We start from the raw sequence: 14,464 nt of genomic DNA, 5'->3' as shown, positions 1-14,464 counted from the left end.
CATGCTGCGCTCCCAAACAGTTCACACATAAAGCGTGCGTGTCCCTACCCGTAATGAAACGAGGGCAGGGGTGTACGCACTTCTTGAACTGTTCGGTGGCCATAATATTTTTAAATCAGACAAACAACACCAAATAAGACAAACAATTTCAACATAGAGCGCTTGCTGAAGAGCGAAAGCTAATGTGTGTGTGTACCGGCGTCACTTTTATGCATCCGGTTATGCCGTCACATGTTACGTCATGACGCAACACCAATCAAGATTGGAATAGTTTCATTCATAATTCAGAGGCGCACGCTGAGGAGCGTTCCCCAAAGAGTCGTTTTCAACGACGCAGTGCGAGTTCCCTCGGAAGGGAACTTGCCTCTGTTCATAACAGCAGCCATAGATGTCTATGAATAAGCTGTGGGAACAATTTCTTAATTCATGGCCACGATATACCATTTTCCCCCAAGTCATGTGCGGAGCTGTGTAAAAAAAAAAAAATATATATATATATATATATATATAAAATATTTTGTATTATTATTTTATTTTATTTTATTGGGATGATAGGAAATAGTACATATGTTATCATTACCAATATTATGACTGTTATGTTTTAGTTTTGCATTTGTGATGCACTAGTTTCTACAAAAGGCAGATTTGTGTTTAGTATTTTGGTACATATATGATTTCACAGAAGACACTGTGAGTGGACATTTTAGTGTGTTCATATGAAAACTAATTTGGAATTTCAGTTTGCTTTACAAAATTCAAATGTGTATTAACCTGACATGATCTTGTAAGAATAAATTCATACTCATGTGATGTCAATGTCATTATCTCTTTCAGATTGAATGTGAGAGCTGCAGTGGCTGGCACCACTGGCAATATGTTATCCAGGCAATTATGGAGGCTGTTTAATTTGTCCAATGTGCCAAGGCCATATTTTAATAAACTATTTTCTGGGGCACTCGCTATTCCTGTGTTTAATTTCATACAATGTTTTTGAAGCTTTCATTATCTTACCAAGAAGAGCCATGCTCATTCTGACTGCTTCCTCCATTTTTTTAGGCTTTGGTAACATTGTTTCATGTGACTAATATTTATATAACTTATAATACAGAAGGCCAGAATTGGTGCAGCATGCCTTTTGTGTGTGCAGCAGATGATTTTGTCATTGTACATAGATAGGCTAACTTGACAATAAGAAATGAGAAGAACACCTGTGAATGAGACTTGATTATTGTTCTGGATTATGTATTTAATCATTTATTTAATGCTTTATTGCTTGCTAGTCACTATTAATTATTTACCTATTCATGCAGTCTTTTAAATGGTTGCCAGCAAACATTCTGATACAGTTTTATTCAGTAAAGTTCAGTGCTTATATTATTATCACAGCTAGACTATTGAAGCCATTCATTCTGTGATCACTTATAGAAAGCATTGCCTGTAAGTGTTTCTGATCATTCCTGTATTTATGGTTTATAGCTATTAGTAATGAAATATTAAAACCATGTAAAGAACAAAACAAAAACTCATATTGGAGCGGTGTTGTTAGAGATTCAAGTAGATTAATTATTTCCATCCTTTTACTACAGTTTCACTCTCTTTCAATATATTCAATGTGATGTTGAATAAAAGGAAAGTTCACCCACAAGCCTATGTGTGAAGGAGTTTGCAAATTTTCTAACTGAGGAAAAGGACTGTAAAGTGAGGACAGAATCAGTATGTTAAACACAAGTCAGAACATCACCATGGATCACTAAAAGTTGGAGGCTATCATCAAACAACATTCCAAAACAGTATATGTGTGTGTGTGTGTGTGTGTGTGTGTGTGTGTGTGTGTGTGTGTGTGTGTGTGTGTGTGTGTGTGTGTGTGTGTGTGTGTGTGTTTACAAAATGAGCAAGAAATAAAGAGTGACAGACACATTTTTATTAAATCACAGATACTTCGGCAGGTTTAATTTAGATGTTGTTGTTAATGATATCAATGGAAATACAAAATGATATATATTAAAGTATAACAACGCACAATAACTGTAGACTACCGTATTTGCTAAAGTTTGCTATTTTGTACTCTAATTTTGACTAATACCTAATTCAGTAAATGCTGTATTCAGGGACACAAAACTAATCAAAACACATATTGCATTTACAAACGGCAAACTGTTACGAAAATATGAATATTGTAGTTATTACATACTTCGTTCGACGGTGAAACTTAATAACCTTTTCAAAATAATCCTTCAGACAAGTTAAACTTGAGTCATGACGGGGGTGCGCTAACATTTTAATTTCAACTTCAATACGCACGTCAGGGTAATTCATGAATATTCATATGTGCTCCGCCCACTGGAACCAAATATCTCAGGAACTAAATATATTGTAACACCGTCCATTGCGGAAGGGGTGGAGTTACCTGCCTGCAGGTCTGGCAAAACAGTTGTAAATAATGAAGAATGTAGCAGCTAGCAAAGCTTCAGTGTACACAGCACCTTACAAATGTTAGTGGAATGCTTTACCATCACCCCAAGCTGTGTGAATATGTTCGATACAAGTGTTGAACTGAGGTTGGCTAAAGGCGGTCGCACACTGGACGAGAAGCGCCACGCCGTGTTGCTTCGTGTCTGGGACATGGCACATATCAAACACAGGGCACGTCGATGCGGTACAGGTGGCAAACAGTACACACAAAAGTTACCAAGGTGTTTCCCCTTTTCAAGAATGAACAACCCCAGAGTAATAATTATGTAATTTTATATTTATTTGGGTTGAAATTAATGGAAAATATGCATGGTGCGCTGCAGAATGTTGAGCAGCGTCCGGAGTCGTAGCCGGGACCCGACGACAGACGCCGAGTGGCGGCGTGCATACCTTCATTGAAAACAGTTGTTTTATAGACGCGCCCGGTGTGCGACCCATAGACATCATATAACATCTATGGTGCGACCTGCTTAATGCGCTAAAGTTAGTGACAACACCTGAAACGTCACTTCCGTCAGCTGTTAAACTCCTGAATAGTAAAAAAAAAACTAAAACGTTAAGTGTTCCATTTGGGATCATACTACACTTTGAAAATGCATATACTTACATGGCTGAGTGCACAGTATATTTGGGAAGTGTAAAGTGTACAGTGTGTCGTTTGGAACACAACTACAGCGACTTTAAGCAGATTAAAGGCCTTCTATGGATTTGTTTACATTGTAATGTTTTTTTTTAATTACTTTTAGAGTTTGAATTAATAAGCATTCCGTTGGCCATTTGAGCATTCCGTTAGTCTTCTCCGTCAGTTAGAGAACACATGGCACAGTGGCACACTATTCCAGAAAAGTCTGAACATTTGTACCAGGTTTGGTGGATGTAGCTTTGAAAGCTCTTGAAGTTATTGTTAAAAAAAATTGTTAGTGGGAGTTAGGAGTTCTTGGTTTAAACCAAGTAGAATAACATATAGGCTAACCCAACATAATAACGAGAATATTTCTTTTTTAATTGTGAAAAGCTTTTTATTAGTCTGCAAAATAAACAGCACAACAGTGTCTGCATGATTCAGCATTTGAACAGGAATTTTTACCTCTAAATCTCACCTCTCAAACACAATCGTTGTGGGATTTAAAGGTAATTTATATTAGAGATGCACCTGAAATGAAATTCTGGGCCGATATGATGTTTAAAATAACAATTTGGCTGTACTTATTTGGCTACTCAATGAGAAGAATTTTTCAGTACATAGCCCAACAAAAATTGTTTTTGTGAAACAGAAATGTAATTACATTTAAATGTAAAAAGCAATAAAATATCAAAGATAAATAATTACTAAATATGAACATAAATTGGCTGATCTTTCAGCTCTTGTGTTTTTCATACAGAATACAAAGTTCTTGTGTTTCCATTAAGCACAAAATTACAGTAGGTTGTAGCATGGTGCTGAACATGGGCCTCTTTACAAAACAAAAATTGGCCTCTTAGGAAATACCTTCCCATACTTTTGCAAGCTGTATGCACTGTGCATACCATGAATGCTCTGACTGACATGAGAAATATTTACTCAGAATATTTCACCATTCATGAAATGTGCCCCGTATTTCTGTTGGCTCTAGCAATGCCCAATTTGCGAATGCGTAATTCTTTTGAGTTGGTTCTTTTCAGTTAATTAGCCAAATGGGCTTGCAACATGGTCTAAATAGATTTGTGAATAAGTACAATTCGTCCAGAGCACTCTCTCTGAATCATTTGGATATTTATGAATACAGTGCTGGATACAATGTAAATATACCTACTGTCAACTGAAACAAAAATCTGTCTTTTTGAGAGGTAACTTTAAGAAACTTCATCTAGTACTGTGTCATGTGAACAAGGGGCTGTTCAAACTGATTGTGTTTTTGCATCCGCTCGTGCGATTTTTCAATCGTTTTCCATGTAAACATTAGCTTGATGGACATCTTTTAACAACTGTGTCACATTTCACTGTGTTTTTAGCATCTCTCACGGGAGCACTGTATTTTTAGACGCCGTGTCAAGGTAAAAAAACTTCAACATATGTAAACGCGTTTTGAGACTTCTGCGTTTTTCTCTATTAGTTGTGGTGTATTTTGCTTTTTTAGTGTGAAAATGCATCTGTCTGAACGGTTACTGGAAGAAATTCTTTAGCCAATAGTTACATGATTGCTACTCATACTAGACAAAATAAATAAATGCTTATCTCAAAGTCACCAGCATTGAACACTTTGGTGTTGGTATTATAGTACCACCTGTTGGATCTTCTTTGAATCTGCAGCTGGGTTGGGAACTGTTCAAATCGACTGCAAATAACCAATGCATCGGCCACTGCCATCGGTGAATGACATCATATTTGAAGATAGGCATCGGCCAATACCGATGTTTGGCCGATAAATTGGTGCATCCATAATTATATATTGTGAGTGCTTCAAGAAATGGGTTTAATCTTGTTTTAATCTGTTGTGTTTTCCCAAAAGAACTGCAATGGTGTTGCATATTCATTGGATTGGATGTGCTATTTTGCTTTTCTGATAAAAGTGGATTTCCAGATTAATTTTAACAAACTAATTTAACATAAACTCTATCTATTATCAAAATGTCATAAAAAGCTATCTGCTCCTTTTTTCAGTTCTTTTCTTATACTTTTTTTAATATAAGTTTTATGCTCCATTTTCATTCTCATGCTGAGAATTTCCTTTCGAGAAAAATCAACCAAAATGGATAAGACTATAAAAATAATATATCCTGAAAAATATATCCTATGTTTTTTTTCACTTTTGGGTCACTACTATGAAAAATTATCCCATTTCATTGGTATGAAAGGGCCAAATTCATTCTTGGTTCATGTGCTTTTATCTGTAATCTAATATGCAGTTTCTCTTTTGTCCTTTTTCTATACTGCAGCACCTTCCATATACGAATCTAAATGGCTTCAATGGAAGACACCCATCCTGAGGTTCCTAGGCTGATCCAGGACTTGAATCCACCTTGAACAGACATGTTCACATCAGAGGATAAATGTCTACAATTGTTTTCCTTTCATTTTTGCACTGGAAGCCCACTTGACATTGAGGATTACTGACAAGTGCATTTTTCTTTTCACCAGTGGAAAACTTCAGAGATCCCTTTGTGTTTTCAGAGAGAGGAAACTCTTTGTGGATTTGACCTAGTTGAGGACTACAATTAATCAAATGTGCTCCTTCAAATGTTCTACGTAGTCTTACAATATATGTGGCACATTGGACACAATTTTGACTTGCTCTCCTTCATCTAATGACTCGGCTTTGGGATCAAGTAAATCATGGGACATCGTCCATTCTGAAAGTGACAGTGGACAACCAGAAAATGAGAGAGAGAGAGAGAGAGAGAGAGAGAGAGAGAGGGCTAAAAAGCACAGCACTGACATCAATGTCACTGAGACACTGTTTTCTACAGCTATGCAATCTTTCTCCATAAAGTGCATGAATTAGATTGTTTTCCCATTCCCTAATGTCCCTGCAGCTTTGCCATTTCAAAACTATCTAATTGCTTATTGAACTGGAACATGATGACAATCATATCTCAATGTTCTCCAGTTGAATGAAGGGCTCTATCATCATATATTTCTCTAATTGTCTTATACACGTCATTCACTCGCCATGTATTTGTTCTGCTTGCAATTCCTTTATCCCTTCTGTCTAAACTTGAGGTGTTTGCGTCAAATCTGTGACTTTTTTCAGTATATGATGTGATAGAGGGCATTTGACTTAACTTTTAATAAACGGTTTTCTGTCGATTGTTGACTGAGTGTATCTGTTTATGAGGTTGATTGGGAAAATGTACAAAAATATGTGAAAATCTCGTCTGCCACCAGCAACAAGCTTCACTCATGCACTAATGAACGCACAACTTTCAGAATACTTGGAATATGATGTATGAGTCACATGGATTCATTTTATGATACTTCTGGGTCCATTTTAAAAATGTAAAGAGATTTGCTATCAACTGCCATTGATTGAAAAGACAGACCGTGATAAACTTTTGATGCCTCATTTGAAGTTATAGCACTAGATCAGTGTATGACCGAAATGGGTTTTCAATGGCCAATGGCGATACTGATATCGATAGAGCAGGATGGCCGATATAAATGCCTAATACACAACAACAATCAGCAAATCAAATGTAGGCAACATTTTGGAAGTTAAATTAACATACAATATTTAATCTTTAAATATAAAAAATATATATATATATATATATATATATATATATATATATATATATATATATATATATATATATATATATATATATATATATATATAATATACAGATACATTACATTCTTGTGGCAGAAGAGTTAATCATTGATCAGACAATACAAAAAGCGGCTTTAGAATACAATGTATTGTTTACTACCATATTATTGATCATAAGTCAATCATTGGCATACAGTTCACAGCAATCCATTTCACAAGTGAATTTGTCAATCAGTTGGGAGATTTATTATGAGGGCTTGTTTAAGGACCCGTCAATTTCAACAAGCATCAGACATGCTTGAGTAGCGTCTCGGGTGCGTTGCATCATAAACATAAAATGTTTTTGTCACTGTGTCAAGTTAAATATAGTTTAATAATTAGAACACATCTTGAGATCCCTTAGTTCGAATTTGTACTCCATCAAATGTTTTTAATGCAAGAACATAACGAATGTCTGTTTTGTGCTGTCTGGTTGTTTTCTTCACTGTATAAACTGTGCATGCCCATACAGTTGAAATTTCAATTACTGCCCTCTGGAGTAAACGGGTGATACTACAAGCTTGCATTTCTCAGGAATCTTCCTTATTACAATCCGGGGGCATTGCGATTAATTGCGCACATTTTTTTAACGCGTTAGTTTTAATAAAATGAATCGCACTGAATTAACGCTTTAAATCGACAGGCCTAATTTGAAGCAAATTGTACAGCCTTGTAGTAATCACCTCATTCCAAATTTCCCTTGTCAATATTAAAGAATTCAAACATTTGCAACCCCAGGTCTGGTATAGCTGTTCTTTTGTCCTCCTCCTCATCTAGTTGCAGCTTCAAACAGCAACAAACCAACCAGCCTTAACAATAAAGACAGGTCAACATTTATTCTTCAGCCCATCCTGTCGTATTCCACTTTAATGTCTTTTTAAGCTGAATGAGATCGTTAGAAACAGCGCTGCCTCAGCACCCTTATGATTATACTCGCCGCACTCTCAGCCCTGTAAATCTCCAAACATGAGATCACAGCACAGAGCTGCGCTTGGCCATTTTAGTACAGGTGATGATTTACTGGGTCAACCACTTCCTGTCTTCTTTACAGGGTTTAACAGTTATTCAAAATGCATTAGTTTTGGTCAAGCAGGGAGATGGTGGTGTTTAGGTAGTGAATGTACATGTTGTTCTTTGTTTTTAGAGAAGAATGGGTGTGTGCTCCTACTGATCTTGTGATGTAATACATTGTATAATGTCCATATGCTGTGGCACTGGGATGCCATTATATGTGCAATGGATAGGATGGCAATTATAACTAGATAGGCAACTAGACAATTAATGAAGAAAATTTGAGTGATTCTTGCCCAGACAAAACTCGCCACCATGACCTTTTCCGCCCCCGTTGAGAACCTCTGCACTAGGGTGTTGTGAGTGGTTATCAAAGCATTGCTCTGTGGTTACTAGGGTGTTCTAAGTGGTTGCTAGGGTGCTCTGGGTGGTTGCTAGGTGGCTGCCTATTGGCCTAATTCAAAAGACCCCACCCATAAGTCTCTGTGGTATTCTGGTCCCTAGATATGGCTTCAGACCCTCCTTTAATATAAGCCTATTAGACTTTTCTCCTCCTGTATTATCGTCCACCAAGTAAAATCCGGACATTACGTCTGATCTCTTAGAAAAGTAAAAGCATTCTTTTCTTTAAGAAGCAGCACAATTTGAGGTACCATGTCATTCATGTCCATAGAACACCAGGTGGAGTTACAGACCAAAGATTAATACTTATAAGGCTGATACACTCACAGCAAAGTTCTTCTTTGTTCTTTGCTCTGAGCCAGTGCTGGTCCTATCCCATTTGGCACCCTTGGTCAAAAGCCTGCTGTGGCAGTATCATAGTACACTGATGGTATGGTAAAACATTGGTATTTTATATTATGGCTAAGGAAAATTACCAATAAACATGGGATTGGCTTGGTAATTTTTGGTACTTTTAAGTGCTTACATGTAAAGTTTTTATAATGTTTATTATGTAATGTTAATATTTTGATACACTTTTATTTAGGAAATGTCTTAACATGCAGTAGACAATCATTCACAGTCTGCACTCACACATGACAATTGAATGCAGCTGCAGGTTTTGTTTCAATAAATTGTAAGTAAATATCCACTTCATTTAGCGTTATTTTTGTTTTCTGTCTTCTAAAGATTAGAAGGTCATTTAAGTAATAGATGCACACTGTCCTGTCAACAGACTCCTTGTTAAGCATTAACTAGTGTGACCTTAAATTACAAATTTATTAACACTTATTGAATTAAAACCAGTACTATAGCGACAGGAACGTAACCCATTGTAACAAAGTAAAAGTTAAAACTTTTCATTCAAATTTTTATTTTCATTCAAAGTACCCTCTATTAAACCTACTATTAAAAGTAAATTTTCTCCAAATAATTACTTAATTAAATGTGATGTGAGTAAATGTAGCATGTTACTGCCCACCTCTGGTTATCAATGACTACATGCCTCGTTCTATGAATAGAATTCACATGAGATCAGAAAAATACGTTGTTTTAACAACTAGGTGATGATTTAAAGTGTTATTTGTCATGTTTACATTCTGGATTTATCAGAGCCCTTCAAATAGTGGAGCTGAAAACTTAGCCTAAAATAGCATAACGTTGTGGTACACTGACGAGGAGACAAGAGGCCGTTCTTTTAGAATGGTTGTCTACGGAGGAGATGCCTCAGAGTGCTGAATAAACTGCCTTTGTGAGGAAACAGCATATAATTTAATGAATTGACTGCTAATCTCCAACATGTTTTACACTAAACAGTCCTTTTGGAATTAATTATGTGTGAAGTATACTACTATAAATGTATGTTTTATAAGAGAAGTTTTCGGACGATTTTGTGACAGGTAGGTGTCAGTTTGCGGCTCCCCCCTTCATTTGTATGGTATCCACAATATATTTTTTAAAGAATGACATTGAAACTACTGCAAATGGAGTTTTACAAACAAAGTTTGGGAGGAACATGTTCATTTAATCTGACCAATAGCATTGCCAGAGTAAGTGTATTTAAACAGCTGCTTATCTCTATGCTGTGACAATACTTCTGGCATCCCTCCACCACCCCAACTCCACCCATCTATCCATTAATAACTCAACAAGTCCTTGGATGTATTCAAGCTCAGGTCAAGTCTCGAGCCTCGAGCCCTACTCTAGGGACAGTGAGCCAAACATGTTTACAATATCCTCATTTCAGGATTATATTTACCTGTGGATTACTGAAATATGAGTGTATAAAAGAGTGGCAACTCTTTGCAGTGTTTATATTGACTGATCTCGACATAGTGAAGAAATTAACCGGAAAAAGATGTTGGCATCAAAGTAGGTGGAGGCTGGTATCACGTAGAGTCTAGACCGATGACAAAAAGAAGGTTTTTAACTGCTTAAATCAAAGTTTTCCTAAAGTTCACGCAGCTAAACTGTTTGGAACCATATGGCCATTTGGCCAGATTTTGTTCGAAATTATTCAATATTGTTTGATTTTGCTAGAAGTATATTGGAGTTTGCTTACATAACTTGCTAAGTTAACAGCATGTTATGTATTGAAATATACCTTTGTTTAGCTAAAAATCTGGCATTAAAGAAAATGCAGCAGAATAATCTCAGGCGCTAAATAATCATCCAATAATTAAAATGGCTATGTTTTCTATTGTTAGCCATGTACTTTGAGTTAGATGTACCAGAAACAACTCAAATTGATTTTTAAGGAAACACAAATGCACCTGGACCTTTGTTCATTTGTAAAAAATAATCTCATTAGCACTGCTTACGTAACCATGAAAATGGTTCTCAGACATAAAACAAGACATGCCTGGATGGAGTGGTGAGGGACTAAATTGGTGCGCAGTCATTAGGGAGCAGGCAGCCAGTGCTAATATGCAGTTAATTCCTCATCCCGCTACCTCCAACTCCCTTTATGAGGACTGTATTAAAACTCCAACGGGATGTAAGTGCTGATGATGCGCCTCTGTTAATTATGCCTCTCACCCTGAGCATCTGCTGATTTAAATGTGCTTCTGTTCCAGTCTGATACAGCCACTCAGGCTACTGATGGTAATGTAGGCATTAGGGCATTGATTCTTCTGGATGCTGGGCATAAAATGGGGAATCAGGGACTCCTGGTTCTCTCACACATGCACTCTGGTTCATGCACATACTGGATGTGCTTGCCTTGGCTGCCCTCTAATCTTATTTGCTAGAGGAGGCTGGCCATTATGGCATCTAAAGAGTTGCAAAACAATCTGATGATTTTTATAAAACAGTTCAATAGTTTTTAGAACAAGCATGGTGACATATTTGGATGAGTGCTGACTGCTCTCTTTTCAGTTGCATTCACTGCTTCCTGTTAGCGTTTTAGTGTAATGAGAGGAGATATCAGTATTACTGGATGTGTTTGTGTAATAGCTTTCTTGTCACCAAGGTACAGTAATTGAAGTTGTCTAATTATCAATAATGATAAACATGGAAACAAATGTGATATGTTTGTTGGGGCCAGTTACAACTAGTATTAAGATGTGCTTTGGTAATCAGATCACAAGTGGTCAGGCGAGACACATCACCATTTACACCTGGTCATGAACACTTGCTGGTCTCTGATTTCATGACAACAATACATACAACACTCACATCACGTCAGTGTTACTGCATTATAATAATGCATAAACAAGAAAAAATATTGTCCATTTATTGCTTTTTAAAGCCCTCCAAAAAAAAGAATTCCTGGCAAAACATATTCTATAATATAATTAAATATATTGTGATTTATCTGTATATGTTTATGTGTGTGAAAAGTGGAGGTATAAATGTGTGTGATTATTATATATATATATATATATATATATATATATATATATATATATATATATATATATATATATATATATATTTGCTTTTGTTTGTGTGTTTGTTTGCTTTTTTTGTGTGTATATACTCATTTTTGACCACAGGCCATTGGAGGCAAATAATCATCTGAATGTAAGGTGTGTGCAGGGATATTCATGATTATCCTATAGTGTAATACACAGTAATATCCGGTGACAAAAGCATAACATTTAGGTGGTGGTTAGTCCTTGCCTCACACATCTGCTAATTTTGGGAACTAATTGGCTGGCTTTTTGACCATTATTGAAGGGTGTGTGTGTGAATGGGTCATGTGAGAAAGTAAATCAGTGTGGGATGTGCAAAGTGCCTGATGTGGAGTCGTGGCATAGGCCTTCTGCGGCTGCTCTGTGTCAGGCTGACGTGGGGGAAGGGGAGGTGTCATCCTTCTCCGCCCTTAGGGAATTACCGTAGGGGATTTCCTACTAGAGCAGACAAATTAAAAATACAACCCAGTTGTTGATACCAAAGAGTCGTTGGGAAATGTTATTCCAGGTAGCTCATCATAATCCGATTGCAAGTCACTTCGGACAGAGGAAAACACTAAGCCGTCTCATGGCCCGTTTCTAATGGCCGGGCATTCACGGGTTTTCCCCGTTTTAATTGTTATATGGGCATAAGCCCTGTGGCATGTTAGACGTCATGAAGGAAATGATGTCATGACGTGATGTGAAATTCAATATGTTTTTGACCTGAGAGCAAAACTCCACACACTCAAAATAGAGAATTTGCTAAAGGCACAAGAACGCCAGTCCCGGCTGTAATACAGGGAATCTTGGCTACGGGAGTTTGCTCAGGGAGATAAAGTACTTGTATTGCCACCCACATCAAGCTCAAAATTACTTGTGAAGTGGCAAGGGCCCTTTGAGGTCACATGGCGAGTTGGGGAAGTCGAATGTGAGATTGTGCGTATGGATAGGGGCTGGGCATGTCAGATTTGCCAACTCAACTTACCTAAACCGTGGAGAGAGGCGGTCCCTGCATCCTTGGCGATGCTGGTTCTGGAGAGGGAGGAGTTCGGACCAGAGGTGAATCTAAAAGCCAGTCAGTTCACCCTAGTCCCTTGTGGAGACCACCTCTCACCATCAAAATCTCATAATCTCATAAAACACCACATCGAGACAACCCCAGGGGTAGTGGTACGTAGTCCTCCATATCGCTTACACGAACACAAGAAACAGGTAGTATGGGAAGAATTAAATTCCATGTTCGAGTAATAGAAGAATTCCACAGTCATTGGGCCAACCCAGTTTTTCTGGTACCTAAGAGCAATGGCTCTGTGTGGATTATAAGAAAGTTAACATGGTGTCGAAATTTGATGCTTATCCAATGCCTCGTGTTGACGATCTGCTCGATCTGTTGGGCACGGGTTGCTTTTATTCAATATTGGATTTAACAAAGGAATTTTGGCAAATCCCCTTAAGCCGATGTCCCATGAAAAAAATGGCCTTCTTCACACAGTTTGGTTTATACCCATTTGTGACCCTTCCATTCGGTTTGTTTGGGGGCCCGGCTATGTTTTACCATCTTATGGTCAGGGTCCTCAGACTGCATGCTGCAAATGCCGCAGCCTATTTGGATGATATCATTATTTATAGTAATAATTGGCAGCAGCACATGCAGCATCTGGGGGCCATTCTGAGGTGGGTGCAATGTGCGGGGCTCACAGCAAACCTGTAGAAGTATGCAGCTGGGCAGGTGGAGGTACAGTATCTGGGGTTCCACTTGGGTCATAGTCAGGTGCAGCCCCAAATTGATAAAACCTCAGCAATGACAACCTGCCCAAGACCCGAGACCAAAAAGGAGGTGAGACTGTTCCTGTGGTTGGCTATTATCGAAGGTTTGTGCCAAATTATTTGGACGTCACCAGCCCACTGACTAATCTCACTAAAAAAGGGAGCTCCAGACCCGGTCCAGTGGACAGAGCCGTGCTACCAAGCATTCATGCAGGTAAAAGCTGCAGTCAGCTTCTGCATTCCCCTGACTTCTCGCTCCCTTTTGTCTTGCAGACGGACACATCGGACAGGGGGCTGGGTGCGGAACTGTCCCAAGTGTTGGAGGGGGAGGAGCGCCAAATTTATAGACGTATCCTTCACTGCCTCACTGTCATTCCTGTCAAAATCAAAGATAGCACTGCTGTGAATAAAGTTTATACTAGAACATCAAGCATAGTGCTTAGAGAGGACACATTTGATAGAGCATCTCTCATCTTTGCCAAGTCTAATGTGTACAGTACTGTGTGTAATGAATCTTATTTACAAGTGCTGCTCCCCACAAAAACAGGATCAGTCACTTTTGGCATCTTTATTGTCCTCTTTTTACATGAAGATCTTGTCCAACACCATTTTGTCCCTTGAGTTTGTGCAATCATAGATTTGCTTCTCCTGGGAGTTGGAAAGACCACTATAAATTTCCTCTGGATATCAATCACACATAAGGGTCTCAGCCTTACTTTGTGAAATGAGTGAGGATGTTTGTTAGGAATGAGCTTAAGTTGAATAAAATGCTTTGTATTTGTGCAATATTGTGTAGTTGCTGTATATTCCTTGTTATTATAATCAATAATAGACATATAATTCTAATAAACAAATCAGCAAATTCTATTCAACAAGTCTACAGCTTGGTTTCTCTTATAAATAAACAACACTGAGCCAAGCTCATTTGCATTTGAAAATAATGAGTGGTGAATTTGCATCAAGTTTGCCAGAACTCAAAATAATTTAAGTTTAAGGGCATGGTAAGTATTTGGAACTAGGATCCAACTAATCTGTCATGTGAAATTTTAAATATTCAAGGCCATGAAAGAATCTCAACAGATTGCC

General features: G+C 37.7%; 1 protein-coding gene across 3 annotated transcripts in view; it reads left to right on the top strand.

Annotated features, from left to right (window-relative positions):
• The window catches only part of LOC127640560 (calcium and integrin-binding family member 2-like), a 45,684-nt gene extending 39,432 nt beyond the window's left edge, over positions 1-6,252 (top strand). For 2 of the 3 annotated variants that reach the window (XM_052123183.1, XM_052123184.1), the window contains one exon: positions 835-1,394. In XM_052123183.1, coding sequence (XP_051979143.1) covers positions 835-994 — 160 coding nt within the window. In that variant the 3' untranslated portion in view covers positions 995-1,394. Of the gene's footprint in view, positions 1-834; positions 1,395-5,388 lie in introns of those variants that run through there. The other variant, XM_052123186.1, reaches the window with a different exon arrangement.
• The last annotated feature ends 8,212 nt before the right edge of the window (positions 6,253-14,464 follow it).

This window comes from Xyrauchen texanus, chromosome 49 (genome assembly GCF_025860055.1).
Source record: "Xyrauchen texanus isolate HMW12.3.18 chromosome 49, RBS_HiC_50CHRs, whole genome shotgun sequence".
Classification (NCBI taxonomy): Eukaryota; Metazoa; Chordata; class Actinopteri; order Cypriniformes; family Catostomidae; genus Xyrauchen; species Xyrauchen texanus.
The sequence above is the reverse complement of the archived record's forward strand: the minus strand, read 5'-3'. Positions and strand labels throughout refer to the sequence as shown.